This window comes from Lampetra fluviatilis, chromosome 41 (genome assembly GCF_964198595.1).
Source record: "Lampetra fluviatilis chromosome 41, kcLamFluv1.1, whole genome shotgun sequence".
In the NCBI taxonomy this organism is placed as follows: Eukaryota; Metazoa; Chordata; class Hyperoartia; order Petromyzontiformes; family Petromyzontidae; genus Lampetra; species Lampetra fluviatilis.
Genome location: NC_136315.1, coordinates 10986303 through 11002510, shown reverse-complemented (window position 1 = coordinate 11002510; position 16208 = coordinate 10986303). Strand labels below are relative to the sequence as shown.

At 47.5% G+C, this 16208-nt stretch overlaps 1 protein-coding gene across 4 annotated transcripts in view; it reads left to right on the top strand.

Moving 5' to 3' along the window:
* SLC39A14 (solute carrier family 39 member 14) overlaps positions 1–16208 on the top strand; it is a 56257-nt gene that overhangs the window by 16526 nt on the left and 23523 nt on the right. For all 4 annotated transcript variants that reach the window (XM_078875564.1, XM_078875563.1, XM_078875565.1 and 1 more), the window contains exon 2: positions 2063–2408. In XM_078875564.1, the coding sequence (XP_078731690.1) occupies positions 2142–2408 (267 nt within the window). In that variant the 5' untranslated portion in view covers positions 2063–2141. The remainder of the gene's footprint in view (positions 1–2062; positions 2409–16208) is intronic.

Genomic DNA, 16208 nt, shown 5'->3' with positions numbered 1-16208 from the left:
GTGCCCTCTCTCTGGCCGTCACCAGAAGCATGCCGCCTAGGGCCCGCTTCGATGCCATACACACACACTCTGGTGCCAGAGAGACGCTAACATGCACAGTGTACCACTCTTCTTCCAGTGGCTGGTGCTAGACACCGTAGTGACTCTATACATCACTACACAAGCACACGTCTCAAGAATTGCAGATCGCTGGGCCACACACCCAGTTTGTGGACTGGATGGGGATTGGGTATTCACAAAACACGGGCCTTGAGCATGAAAACACGTTGGGAAATTTACGCTCGGTGAGAAACCAGGAATCATTTTTGTTTAAAATAAACTCCATGTGACACATTAAGTGAGAGCCCCCTACATTGGTGAAGATGCTAGGAAGAATAGAAAGCCAGGATCGGTGATGTATGTTGAACTTCTTTCACACCATATGTAGTCAACCGTACTCATCGGAGGTGCAGATGTGAACAGGCCCACCCCCATCGATCATCAGGAGCAGCGCACAGCATGCATGGCGCGCGCTCTTTGGCCTATTGGCCCGGGCTCGGTCGACTGAACTTTGGCGGACCTCAGAATCTTTATTTATCCTTGAGAAATCCGATGAGCTCTGAAGCTCTTTTTTCACAGATGTCCAGTAGAGGCGGGTCAGAAGGTTGCAACAACAACAATGCAAAAAACGATAGGTGTGCAAAGTATAGGAAAGGTAAGCAAATCACTTCAAATAATTACATAATTCAGATTAATTATCTAAATTAAAATTGCATAAGTACACCAATTCCCAAGCTTGGGCAATGCAGCAAAACAACAAAATACATACAGTCCCAGGCCACACAAAGACAACACACAGTCCCTTAATAGGTGCTGGCTGAGATGCATGTGGGCCCCTCCCAAAGCTGTGCGTTAGGCAGTCGCATTTGAGTGAAACCTCCAAACCTTTCTTGCCTGGCAACCTGCTGCGTTGTTGGTCACGGAGACATCGGCGTGTTTTTTGCAAAAAAAACTAGACAAGAGAAAATTGCCGACATGTGAAAAGAGCCGATTATAATTTTGTTATGATGGCAATATGTTCAGGAGCTAAATACTGATGTTGAGGTCTGATCACCATGACGAGAGGGCTACAGGAGAGGATTTGTATAGTTTTCCTGGTCCTCCCCTCATTACAGGAGTACAGACTACAGTGGTTTACTGCACGGTCCATAGATTGGGTTGTATGGCCACAATCGCACTCTGGCTTGTCTTTAATTTACATTATGAATGAGACGGACGCAGCGGCCTATTGATGATGTGTTGATGTGGTTGATGATTACACCAGTGTCTTTGAGGAGGAATGTCAAAGCCAGGAGGTGCGACAGGAGCTTTCTTGCGGCCCGCCTGTGACATGCTTTTGTGTCACTTGCTATCTGGGTGAAATGGACATCGTTAATTCGAATACAAATGAGCCGATATCTCACGGTGATGCCGGAGCCCACATACCGAGCGCAAGACGTCCACGGTCAACAGTCCGATAAACATCAACACGAATGACACACGCAATCTTGTGCCGCAAGATTGTGCAGCAGGGCATGATAAATATCGGAAAGCTGAATGAGTACTGTACATGCAATAATATTGTATTACATTACGTCTTTATTGTTGTTTGTGGCGTGTATAAGTAAAACTGATTTTGCATACCATGTTCGTGCATGGAAATATACAAAGACAAAGATCCCCCGTGTAGCCTTAACAGACTGTTGGGGCAAGTGCTGTTAGCAAGCACCTATGAAGACTGGCACGGCACACAAGCGGGTGGGTGGCCAACACTAATGCCTTTGTCTCCGCAGTGCTGATGTGTACATACTGCACCAGGTACTCATTTGAGGCTGATTCAATCTAGGGGGAGCGCCAGGATTGGTTCAGATATTCGCCACTGTTATTAGTCGTGAGTGGGAATCAAACTGGTCACCATGTTCATTGTGCAGTACGCTAACCACTGCGCCACTGCACCCCACAAAATATACATAAACACATATAATTAAATATTCATGTTTTTTTGTTGTTTCCAATATTTAAATGTTTTTTTCTTTTTCTCTAGGAAAGCAACTGATTCTCCTGGGACATTTCTGGTTGCTGAGAAGTATAATCTGCCATCATAATTCAGCTGCCCTCTCACCATGCCTTCTCCATGTCGACTGCGGCCTTCCTGGATAGACTGCTCGATGCTCATTCTTGCCCTCTACCCTATGCAATCATGGTCTCATACATCAGAGTTCTCCGCTGAAATGTTACTGCTAAAAATTCTGGAAAAATACGGAGCGAACGGATCACTCACAGTGGAGCAGCTAAAGAACACTTTCCAAATGAGTCTCAACCTGAGCACAGAAACTCGGATCGCAAGGACCCACCCTGATAGCAACTCTGTTAAAGAAAATTCTTCAAGGGTAAGTTATTAAAGTTTTCATTACGATGTCCACGTGCAGCTTTGTTTCTAATTAATTTGTCATCGGACTGAAATGCAACTAAGCTCGTTAGCCAGAAGAGTATGCGCCATTCAATAGTCTGAGTGGTTTCCCGTTCGCACGAGCATGGAGGAGTTGCTCTTCTCCTGCTCACAGCTTCACCCAGTGGTGTAAATTCCACATTCCTAGTTTTGCCGAGGTTGGCGCCATATGACTGTTCCGCTTGGTGTGAGTGTTCACGTGCACTGGAGGCCAGTAACGCTATGTCCCGCACATAGCAGGGCCCAGCAGGGCTCCTGGTCTTCCCTCATCAAACCTCTCCCCTCCCACACCTCCACGGTGTGGGAGGGGAGAGGTTCGACACGTAACCCTCCTCTAGCCAAACTGATGACACGGCGATGCTGGCACCCGCCATAAAGATTCACCCGCTTACATGACCATGATTCCCATAATAAACTTCTCTGACATTTCACCCACTAAATGCACCAAATACACACAACAGCTGCGTCCAAAGTTTATTTTTCTTAACCAGGCAAGAACTCAGTAGACCAGGAAGAGCCTCTTTTGCAAGAGTGTGACCTGGTCACCAAAATGACTGGACCCGGCCAATAAAAACACCGAAGACTCTAACCCCTTTAAACCAGCGGTTGCATGCTAGTCTTGTATTTTTACAAGAACCGATTTAAACTGAAAGTGACTGACCTGCATATACTGGTGATCTCTTCTTGTAGCTATTCACAGCATGTTGGGGCTCAGTCTGGCTGTGTCGATTTCCCTGATTCGCAGTCCAGTGCGAACCATCATTCCAACTCCGTGACTTCTTCATCAGAGAGACGTACATACACGACATGTCTAACATTCCCCACTGACGCGTCCTCCCCATCTGTTTAAAAATATCTAAGCCGATCTCTCCAGCTGATGACATTGGCAATGAGGGCATTCTGGGAGACCACTGTGACCCGATGGTTTAGCGTTTGAGGTTTTTTCCAGCTGCGAGCACCTGGCTTCCACATTAGAATACTCTGAGAAGGTTCATTACCAGGCTTCGTGCAGGATGCTTCAATCACCTCATCCATACGATTAGTGCAACCTCTGATCACTGAGCAACCCACAAAAAAGTTTTCCTGCTAAACATGGACAGAAGAGTTACGAATCACAAAGATCTCATGGGGTTCATCAGAGAGGAATGGTGAGCATTCCTAACCTCAACCATAACATGCATGGGTATCAGGGACTATCCCGCACGAGATTGTGACTCCGACCAGGGTGCTTGTTATTGAAGTGTTATTTTGGGAACACAAGCCACGTGGGTAACTCGACCGGGACCGCAGATTAAATTATTCAAAGCCACTACTACGCGAGTGGCCGGCAAGACTGGCCTCTCTGCTCCTGCCAGGTTTTGTATATGCGCTGCTGCTGCCCGATCATTGCAGTGGCTTTCGTGACGCTACTCTCATAATTTTATTCAGCAAATGCTTTTACATACAGTTATAGAGCCAGATATGCAAGAAAAATAAGCAAATACATATGCTTGTTAGTTTTTATGTGAGTGGACATCAGCCCACGGAGCCACAAAACCATGTCAGCCTCCTCCAGCATGTGCAGGACAACCAGTCCGCCCGGCATACCCTGACAGATTTCACAGCCAGAGATGATGCGCATCATGGTTCTCCTGCTTCCCGCATTCACACAGCGGGCTATCACGTAGTACGCCCCATCGATGTTCGGAAACGGCACACACCCCCTGGTCACACCGGAATCGGTTAAACTGAACCCACTGGCACCTTGGGAGGTTAAGTCGAAGCCAGGCATCTGGACAAACTCATCATGGGCCACATCCTTAGGTTAAGAGTTCCTATGTCCAATCCACGGTGCTGCTCTTACAATTACAAGTCGATGTCATCCGCCCGTTCAACGCGCATGGAGGCATCAGTGCTCTTCCCCTTTACAGTCCTGAGGAAATGGTGGAAATTCCATGTTCCTCTGGTGGTGGCGAGTCTGTTACGCATAGCACAACCACTGTTGAATTCCCCACCAAATGGTACTAATTGTATCGACCCCAGAGGGATGATGGGACGAGTCAACCCTCCACCAAGATTTTAACTCTCCACCGTTATACTGCTGAGTCTCCTGGCCGGGTTCTTGAACATGTTCCTCCATACACGTATATATGCTACTATTTTTTTTATTTTACTAGGTAAGGCCCACTGAGCTATGCAGATCGTTTTCAGAATCCATCTGACCACAAATGATAGCTCAACAAAGTGACTTTAAGTGGCCAAATACTGTAGACGGATGTTTCTAAATGTGGAAAAATCCATGTGACCATGGGGAGAACATGCAAACACAAAATATACAGGCGTTATGGTCGGGATCGAACCCATGACCTGTATACCATGCAAGGCAGTTAACATCTCGCCACTATGGCGCCCCACACAGAGAGGTAATTAACTTGGCAGGATTAAAAGAAAAGCGAGAATAAGCATTTCTGACCAAGATGGTTCGAGATGGGGAAATGATAGAGCTGTTCATACTCTTTGGTTCTTTCGGTAAAGTCGCGTAGGTAAAAAAATAAATAAATCCCGACGTTTCGGGCGTCATCAGGTGGGAAAGCATGATCTCCTACTAAGGCAGACTGTTTTAAAAGGTTTGAAATGGGTGTAGCCCAAGGGTCATAAAGAAGTGGGCGGGGCTAGTGATGTTGATGTGAGAACGGAGAGCGGCCTCCTCGACGAGGGCACGGAAGTGGCTATGTTAATGTGAGAGATTAGCATGTTAACGTAAGAACGAAGAGTGGTGCCATCCAAAGGCATGAGAGTGCAATCAAAAGGACTTGTGAGCATGAGAGTGCAATCCAAAGGACATGTGAGCATGAGAGTGCAATCCAAAGGCATGAGAGTAACAATGCAAAGGACATGTGAGCATGAGAGATCTAAGAGAGAGAGAGAGACAGAGTCGGAAATAACAGCTGACAGGCAGGTATGATGGAAACATCAGTCAGTTAAGACTTTACCTGGTTTCTAACGTTCTTCTAATGATTGCTCAGTTTGTACCCATCTTCTCGGTTGAAGTTGTGTCTGTGTTTATATATCTGGATGGCTTCATGAACAAATCTCTGAAGGTAGCAAGTAGGTTTGCAGAGTACCTCCGTCTTGGAAAAATCTATTTCGTGTGAGCCCACAGAGTTAAAACAATGATCAGCAACGGCAGAGGTATTGGTCCTATCGTGTTTCAGATCTGCCTTGTGTTCACGAACGCGGTCCGAGACGTCGTTTCGTTTCACCAATGAAACTGCTGCCGCAACCACAACTGAGTTTGTAGACACCAGGGTATTGCATGTCAGGAATTTGCATATTTTACAGATGGGATTAAATCACGGATTTTGTGTACTGTGTTGAAACGAACCTGGATCTTGTGTTTCTTTAAGATTTTGGAAATCTTTTTGGTAACCCTTGCTATGTATGGTAAAGTGATGGTTTTGGTGGGATCCTCAGAAGTTTGTCTCCCCATGGCTGGGGGAGACAGCTTTGCGGATTGTACGGTCCGAGTATCCGTTCATCCTGAGGGCTTGGTGTATGTGCTCCAACTCACTGGCTAGGTGGTGCTGATCGGAGATGCAACGGGCCCTATGGTGTAGTGTTTTGATGAGGGAATTCTTCTGGGCTGGATGGTGGTGGGAGTCAGGCTTTAGATAGGCATCCGTGTGGGTGGCTTTCCTATAGACCGAATGTCCCAACGAGCCATCAGGTCTCTTCTCGATCAAAACATCCAGGAATGGTAGCTTGCCATCCTTTTCCACTTCCGTGGTGAATTTGATAGACGGGTGTATGGAATTGATGTGGTTGAGAAATTGGTTCAGTGCTGGCAGGCCATGTGACCAGATGATGAACGTGTCATCTACGTATCTCTTCCACAAGGTAGGACGTAGGGTGGGTGTCTGGATAGCATCTGTCTCAAGTTTCTCCATGAAAACATTCGCGACCACTGGCGATAAGGGAGAACCCATTGGGGTACCCTCATTTTGTTTGTAGAATGTACCATTCCAGGTGAAGTATGTGTTGGTAAGGCAGTGCCTTACCAAAGTTGGTACATCTGGATTCAGTCCTTGTTGGACCAAGTCTTCAATGATTGCAATGGTGTCAGGTACAGGTACATTGGTGAACAGAGAGACTACATCAAAACTGACAAGCAAATCATCTGTCCTTGATTAGAGAAACCAAGTGAGCTGAGTTAAGTACAGCTGAGGTGGACTTGCCCGTAAAAGGAAGCAGGGTCTCAGACAGAAATTGGGCCAGTTTGTAGGTGGGTGAGTTAATGGTGGAGACGATAGGACGGAGCGGGGTACCTACTTTGTGGATTTTTGGAAGGCCATAAAATCTGGGTGGTCAAGCAGCTGAAGGTTTTAGGGAGCTCTGCTTGGTCTGATCGATTAGAGAAGTCGATTCCGTGATGATATTGTTGGTTTGTGTGGCTAGGCGGTTGGTGGGATCTCTGTTGATTTCGGTATAGCTGCCATCATGAAGAAGGTCCTGAATTTTGTTGTTGTAAGTGGTTTTATCCATGATGACAGTGGCATTGCCCTTGTCGGCTGAGAGGATGACAATGTCATCTGTTTTTTTCATTTAGAGAGATCAAAACGCTCGTCCTTGCTGATGTTGCTAATGGGTTTCTTAGCGTTTTTGAGGATAGCGATTTCAGATCTAGCAACGTCTGCCGGGATGTGTCCCAAGCCTTTGAGGGCTACGTCGACCTGGGCAATTATATTATCCACTGGGATGTGTTTAGGGGTGACTGCGAAATTCAACCCTTTAGCTAGTACCGATTTTAGGCTGTCGGAAATTGGGATGTTACTATGATTGATGACAATCTTGTTAACATCTAATTTTTTAACGTGTGGCTCTGGCTTCTTTTTTGACAGGAGGTTGAATTTAGCGATCAAGTTAACTTTACATTTGATTGACATTGAATTAGCAAAATAAACTGTCATGTTATCTACGTGGTCCCAATCAGAAGTGGACATTTTAGCGATAGGCTAGCTTTAAACAAGATCCGTTTAGCATTAGGAGAAGTGACAGCAGCAGATGTGAGTGTTAACGTGATCGGTATTACCTTGTTATCGCGGCATCTCTTGAGAAAGATTAGCAACTCGATCAGGTGAGCCTTCCTGTCTCGCAATCTGTTGTGAAGGCCAATTAGTTGTCATGCTACGAGACAATGCTGCGGAGAATACATGCCTTCTAACAGTGTTTGGAGACGCTACTGCCACTGCGGTTACATGTCTCTGGGTGAACTTCTGCTACATTATTGTAGGAAATGTTCATCCTCATGGGTGAGTGCATGGGGTTACAGAGACGATCATTCACTGAGATTCGCGTCTGTCCACGTAATATGCGGGCAATTTCACCCGAATCCCGACACGCACAGGGTGCTCGGTACCAACTTTACTGGTGTGCTGCTGTACAGGGCAACCCAGAATGTTTTGCACAGACAATGGAAGAAAGCTTAATAGGGTGCAAATAAGCATTGAGAGGAGTGCCTGGGATTGCACCAAGAGATGGAAAGATTGAAGGTGTGCAGCAAAGAACATACACACCTCGATGTATCATTATCCAGACTGCAGACTGATGTAATACTGTAATGCAGCTTTATAACTGTGGACATCACTGAAATGCGTATGGTTTCATGGTGATTAGTGGTCGTGTCTACAGTGGACAGATATGCAATTTTCATCACAAAGTGTCTTGCCATTGAAAGCAACATGAACAAAACTAGATTGGGAATAAGCTACTTCACATCCTTACACGAGGGGAACCACTAATCTTGAGTCACTATAATACACTGGAGCATTTTCATTACTTTTGGATTAAATGTCACCAGGAAATTAAAAGTGTCTTCATTTACAGATTTCAAAAATAATACGTTTTTAGGTGCAACACTAGAAGACATGGCAACATGGGCTCTCTGCACAGCAGGACTGCAGTTTTCATCGGTCCATGGTTATTGGCTCCTGCGCCGTGCAGGGCCGTGCAGGGAGGTGCAAGGCGGTGCATGGCATTGCAGTGAAGTATAGTAAAAGATAGTGAGCAGAGTCGGCCTCTAGTTGCGCGAGGTTTACTGTGACATTGCACCAAGAAGTGTGAGCCCTGTGCCCGAATGCCGCTGGGCAGGATTAGTGACGTGGCCTCTGGGGTCGTTGTCTCTGAGCAATCCACTAGGCAGCTCCTCGTCATCTTAGCAACGCGGCACCTCTAATCATTCCCCTTCGTGTTGTGCTGACCACGTGGTGTCTACGATAAACATAACACTCCAGGGACTGCTGTGAATAGCTCACCAAGCCACAGATCGAATCAATTACTGTGCCCAAACTCTCACTGGAGAGACAGTGAGAGAGAGAATGAGAGGCATTTTGCCAAGATAAGGGTATGGGATTAGTGATGATTGAATGACTCGAGACCTTGTGAGAAGATGCAAGTGAGCGATAAAGCCTTCAGGACAAGGATTGTCACTTTGGGTATGACACTTAACAAACGATTCTGCGGCCTTGACTCCGATGGTAACTGGACTTTATGAAGACTCGCCCCTTACCAGTCCTCAAAGACTTCACTGTAGGACATTTCAACATCGTTCATAAGTTATGTTTTCACCCATCTGCCTGACATGGTTCCGTCAGCATGAAGCACTCCGGTCGGCAAAAAAATTCATCTGCCTGCACATCTGCTTTTTTGCTTTTAGACATCATAGTAAGCATTGTACACAACAATTACATACATACTTGACAATTATTACAAGTGACAATGTTGGACACCCTTGCTATCGAAATATTCCATCTCCAGGGATTATTGCAGTTTAAATATAACGTGATGACCGACGGCTACATGTGTGAGGGAGCGTTTCCTTGCACCAGCCCAGGGGTCAATTGGAGAAGTGTTCTCAGGGAGGCACAGGCGATGCTGTAGTGATTTAGATCACGTTTACCCCCCAGAGCAGGCCCAACACAGTAATTGCTCTGTCAACAACCTGAGTCTACTCGCTCCTCCTCGAGCCTAATAGTAGACCGGATCCTGGGGAAGAAGGCTAAAGCCTCCTCCCCCCTCTCCTCTCTGTCCAAACCAAGACCTGAGTAAACGGATAGGGATGTCCTTCAGCTCTTCCAAGAACTTTGATCTAAATTGGGAGAAAATACTTCCAGGAAGCGTTTATCATGGCCTTGAAGGTCACGGCAGAGAATTTGGTGGTGAGCGATAATAGGAAGGGAGACCAACTCCAGGCTCTGGAAGAGGCAATCATTAATTTAGAGGCTAAAAACAAGGAAAGCCAATTGAATATTTTCGGAGTTCCAGAAGGGGTGGAGGGCTTGAGCAAGGAATGGGGTCTTCGTGTATGTCAGGAACCATTTCCCAGCTGCACTCAAGAACATCCAACTACAGGACATCCCCCCCTCTGGCACCTGAAGCCATAGTCCAGGCTTTCTGAGTGGGTCGAAGGGAACGCACGGCCAACATGGAGACAAATCAAGCCGCTAAACCTCGCCCCTCTTCATCCACCTGATAAATAGAGTGGAGGCTAACAACATACAAATCCAGGGTTCCCAGGCCTTCATTTCCCCGGACCTGACTCCAAGCAGCGGGCACTGTTGCTCCCCCTCTATAAAAGGACCTGGGGAAGAGAGAAGGGGTGAGGACTCAGCTCCTATACCCTGCCAAGCTCAGGGTCTAGCTAACCAACCCCAGAGAGGCGATGTTTGAGGCTCGAAAGAAAGCCGTCTCTGGTATGGACCAATCAGTTTAAAAAACAATGCATATACTGATAATTGGTTCTTTACCCTTCTATCTGGCAACAAAATTGACACCTTTTTTACAAGGAGTCATGTTTGCATAGACCGCAATACCTGCAGTCATAATACAAAAAAAAACATAACTCTGATAATGTGCACTGTCCTTGAAGTTGATTGGTCCACACCCGAGACAGCTTTCCTTAGAGCCTAGTCTCATATGGGTTGGACCAGATGACGCCAAAAGGCGCATCTGGTCCAACCCATATGAGACTAGGCTCTAAGGAAAGCTGTCTCGGGTGTGGACCAATCAACTTCAAGGACAGTGCACATTATCAGAGTTATGTTTTTTTTTGTTTGTATTATGACTGCAGGTATTGCGGTCTATGCAAACATGACTCCTTGTAAAAAAGGTGTCAATTTTGTTGCCAGATAGAAGGGTAAAGAACCAATTATCATATTTTAACTGGCAAATGAGGTTCCCATAGTGTAAATGCATATACTATCAGAGTGTTTTTTGTTTGCATTTTGACCACAAGTATTGTGTTTAATGCACACACGATTCCTTGTAAAAGGTTTCAGTTTGGTGTTTTAACATCTTAACACCTGTTTTGTTGCCAGAAAAAGGGGAAATCCTATTCTCAAACCTCCCTTCTCTTTGAGGGCCAGGTTTACGTTTCACGACCCTTCTCTCTCCACGACCAAGCTCTTAGCCCAGCTGGTCAAGTGCAAGCAAACTCGTAACCACATTGCTGGGATCAAGGATGCCGATGGGCGCTTCAAGACGAGGGAAGCGAAGGTTAATGAGAAGTTATGCAACTTCTAAAAGGACATGTACCGGTCAGACCTTTCATGGAGCCCCAACATTGATCAATTCCTACTTGAGCCTCCCCGATCCCATATCCACCCGGATTGGAGGGAAGGTTCGGAACCTCTAATCCAGCTCCCTGAACTCCTGGAGAACCTGGGTTCCTCCCCCGCAAGGAAGGCCCCAGGCTCCAACGGCTTCCCATGGAAGTTCTACAGAAGCCTGGGCCCTCTGATCCTAACACACCTCCTTGACACTTTCATCGAGTCTGTTAGACAAGGGAAACTCCTGGACTCCATGGAAGAGGCGACAATCACCGTCATACATAAATCGGGATCCCCCTTAGGCCAGACCAAGAGCTACAGGCCCATTTCTCTCTTGAATATGGACTATAAGCTGTATGCTATAACCCTGGTGGTCATCGGCCCTGCCCAGACGGGGTTCGTCAAAGGCAGGGATCCCACAGACAACATCCGAACCCTGGTCAACTCAGTTGATATTGCCTCCAGGTCAATCAAGTAAGCGTACCCCATTGCACTAGACGTGGAGAAGACTTTCAATCAGGTAGAGGCTAGCCTTCCCCCCCCCCCCCCCCCCCCGGTTAATTGAAATGTGCAGACTCTTTTATGCTCATCCTACTGCGACAGTTACTACTAATGGGTTTGTCTCAGAGAGGTTCCCCCTCACTAGAGACACGAGACAGGGAGGCCCCTTCCCCTCTCTTTGCATTTGAGTATCTGGCAGCCAGGATACCAAGTAGCCATGAGATATTAGGCATACACTACGGGCAAGTCGAAAATAAAGTAAATTTATACGCGGATGATGTTCTGGTAATCACAAAACTGGACACCTCAATACCTGCCCTCCTGAAGATTATTATGGAGTACGATGCAGTCTGAGGCTATGAACTCAACGCCACAAAGTCAGAAATCATGCCTCTGTCCCTGATTTCAGGAAGACCTCCACCCAATGTCTCCCCCTTCAGGTGGTGACCCTCCCAAATCAAGTACCTTGGGGTGAATATGACTTCCAACCTAGCAGACCTCTTCAAACAGAACTTCCCCCCCCTAGCCCCCCATCCCTTGTTTTAGAGATTGAGGCCTCCCTAGTTGTTTGGAATGATATGCCGCTATCACTCCCCAATCAGGTCCACTTGGTCAAAATGATTACCCTTCTGAAGGCCTTCTACCACATCAGGATGATCCCGACAAAGATGCCTCCGAAATTCTTCAATAAGCCCTGCTTCCTCGTATGTTCCTTTGTCTGGGGCCACAAAATGGCCAGGAACGGCAACCATACCTTAACTCAAGGAAATAAATACGGTGGGCTGGCGCTACCTGATTTTTCTAAGTAATACTTATTGAGAGGCCTCCTTACGGTTAAGCATTGGCTCAACAAGAACTGACAGGGTTCCTGGAAGAAGTGGGAAGAGGTAATAGTATCTCATTGGAGCCTTGAGGGGATAGTCTACTCGCACCCAAAAGATAAGCCCTCAGATTTTAAACCACTATCCTCGATCAACACATCCCTCTGGATCCTGAGAAATAGACTGATCACTATCACCTTTGGCCTCTAGCGACTGTCCCTCTATGTGGGATCATTCATCCCTCAGAATTGGGGGCAAGGGGGTCAGCTGGCCAGCTTTGAAAAGAGCGGAATCGGGAGGTTGGGTGATCGCTCGTCTGACTCGGGGGATGAACACTCTCCAAAACATTAGAAAGTGATATAACATCCCTAATAGCAATTTTTTTCAAATTTCTCCAGATCAGGCACCCTATTAACAAGGCAAGGGATGTTGACCTCTGAAAGATCCCCTCCCCGATATGGGTGTGGCTGACGGAGGAGAGGGCCCACTATAAAATCTCTGAGGCATACCAACTCCTACTCCCGGGCCCTACTGAGGTGAGACCAAATACCAGATCGCTTTGGGAGGGTGCGGTGTGCCACCCTATCCCATTAGAGTCTTGGAAACTAATTTGGCACAACCCCTGGCAAGGTCTAAGATCCCTCCCTCTTAGGACGATTCAATTCAAGGTCGTTCATGACACACATCTCACTAACCAACGGAGGGCAAAATTCTCCCAGACCATATCCCCAGACTGCCCTAGGTGCCCCCTGAGCACCATACAAACATACATTCACGCCTTCTGGGACTGTCTCACCATCAGGATATTCTATGATAAAATAACCAATCTATAGAACGTGATGTCTGGCACCGAGATACTACCTAACATTGAATCCTCCCTCCTGGGCCTTTTACCCCAAAGTATCACCAGGCACCAACACACCCTTCTCCAAGCATTTGACATTTCGTGTAGAAAGACCATCTTGAGCTCCTGGAAGAATCATGGGGCCCCCTCATTCACCCTCTGGCATTATTCTATTCGCCCTAGCAGCTTTAGAACACCTGAGTTTGAAAGTGAGGAATAGGGAAGGGGAGTTCACCCAGATCTGTGGCCCCCTCATGAATACCACTCCAGAGACCCTAAGTTTACTTGATTGAACTTACAATGAGACTGACTCCCCTCCCCTTTCCCCCAAGAAAATGGATCTGACGCACGTACCACATATCGCTATGGTCCTACATATCCGCGTTGGTTGTGTTATGCACCACTCACCTGTCGCGGAAGTTTTACGCCCCCCTCCCAGTGGTTGGATCAATAAAAGTAATTAACAAAAAAGTTAAATTATAATATTTTGCAGGCACATTGTATTGAAAGAATTTGTTCTTGTGAGGACAAAGCATGATTCTTATTTATATTTATAGAGCAGCTTCGCTCAAGGTGCTTAACATAGTCTAAAAACAGTACGAAAATAGTGATTTAGATCACCGAGCAATGTATTCCTGGGCCCAATCACCAGCTCAAAGGAATTTACCTCCCCTAGATTCCTGAGGCAGATACATCTGAGAAATAAAATTTGAGTTATCCACATGGAAATAAAGTATATGAAATGAGAAAGGGATAAATGTATCTGTCAATAATAAAGCTACATATCAAGTGAAGGTGAGGCGTTCGTTCAGTCCTGCCAGCTGAACGATATCGGTTTGAATACAATGTAGCGAGCAGCCTCTTTTGGTCTCATTCCCAGCAGAGGTCGGGACGAGGCCATGCGTTGGCGCGTCACTGGAGCTGTAATCCCCGCTGTTGAAGTGATGGGCCACTGGTGTGGACACGACGTTTGAATGGCGAGCTGACAGAAGAATTTCAGCAAATCTATCACTGAAGCGTTACCCATTTTCTCAAATGTAGTGGAGGCCATGTTTTTTTTGCATGAGATGCAATAAACCAGTTGGGTGGCACTAAATAAATATGCAGTGATATATCTCACCTTCAAGTGGGCAGTCTTATCTTTATGCAGTCACTGATGTGATATGTACCTGCATCATCTCCGTATGTCAAAGATGACCTTCTTGACAGTAGGAGGGGGTGTGTGGGTGCTAATGATGCTGTCTTACTGGTGTAGTGACATAGAACGGTCATTACTGTGTCGGCCCGTACGAGGGCTGGGGGCCCCAAGGGGGTGCCTGGGGGGTCACGTGCTGGAGGGATCCGGACCTTCCCAGAGGTGGGGGGAAGGGAGGCGTGGCCTGGGAAGGGAGGCGTGGCCTGGACAGAGCCAGCCACGCCTGGGCGGAGCCGGCCACGCCAAAGCAGATATAAGCGTGGTGTGAACGCGGAGCGAGGCTGTTGTACTGTACTCCAAAGTGAAGACATCATCGGTCGTCAAGTCCCGAGTCGTCGTCCTGGGCCAGGCAGGCCGTTGCCTGCCTGGTCCAGTCTGTGTCGTGTTCCAGAGTGTTAGTGAGGTGAGGAAGGTGGTCACCACCTCATGTACAGTGTTATATTACTTACCGTTTAATAAATAGTGTTGCCTCCAAGCTGCGTGTGTGTGCACCTAATACGAACCCACTACATTTGGTGTCAGAAGTTGTGGAAATATAAATATTGCTAGGTGTTATCCTAGGGACGTAAAATGGGCACACGAAAAACAAATACAAAACTCACCTGGACGCCTTCGTACGACGGGGATGGTGTGACGACCATCCTTCGGACAGCCCCGGGGATGGCAGCCCTGGTGACAGAGAGAGAGAGAGATGGCGCTGCACGCGGAGCGGCGGGACTGCCATCACACCGCTGCTTCGCCGCCATCGGGAACGGAGCGATGGAGCCGCGGGGAGAGGACACCGTCGTCTCTGCGGGGGCTGGCGGGGGAGGGCCGGGCATGCGGGCCACGCGGTGGGGCCGCCAACTCGGCGGCTGGTCGGGGCGCGGTTCCCGCCAAAACGCCGCTCCCGCCAACTCGGCAGCTGGTCGGGGCACGGTTCCCGCCAAAACGCCGCTCCCGCCAACTCGGCGTCGGGGCGCGGTTCCCGCCAAAACGCCGCTCCTGCTGCCGAAATGCCGCTCCCGCCGACATCAACACCTGCGGAGGGGGAGTTCCAGTCTTCTGCTCGAGCGCGAGAGGTGGATGGGTTCGCAAGAGCAGGCCGTGTTCACCATGAAAGATTCTTCGGGCCGTCCCAGTGCTCCACCTTGCCGCCCTCCGCTATTCACAGTCGCCAGGCGAGTCGTGACATGACAAGCACCCGGCCCCAAGAAAAATAATAATTTCACCCATCTTGCGTGTGCCGGGTTGCGATCGCGGGTGTTTTTTTTTTTACTCGCTGGTTTGCGGAGCGTGTTCGTCCGGTTGTGTGCGTGATAAATTGACGTGGCTTCCATGCGGGTGTCTGCTTGTAACAGTGTTGTTAATTACGGCGTCCAGATCGGTATCTTCTGGGTGTAGTTAATGATTCATTCGTTGTTTGGTGTCCCGAGCTCCGTTGATATCCTGTAGGTTGCCGTGTTAATGACTCGTGTTGTTACGTCGTTTTGTTGCGAAATCGCCATTGTTATTGTGTATACTGTATGGAGTTTCGCTCGTGATTGTCACGTGTAACTGTCAGAAACTTTGATCGTCATTGTTGCCAATGTACAGACCGTATGGAGCTTTGCTTGAAATTGTTAACAGTGTATGGACTGTTGGGTACTTTCTTGTGATTATTTACTATGTACGGATTGTCTGGAGTATTGATTGTGTGTGTTGCCATGTGGGGACTGGATGGAGCATTGCGCCAAATGATTGACTGTACGAACTTCGTATACTGCATATACTGTATTAATCAATTCGGCGATTCTTGGGGTTTGTGTCTAGTTTTTTT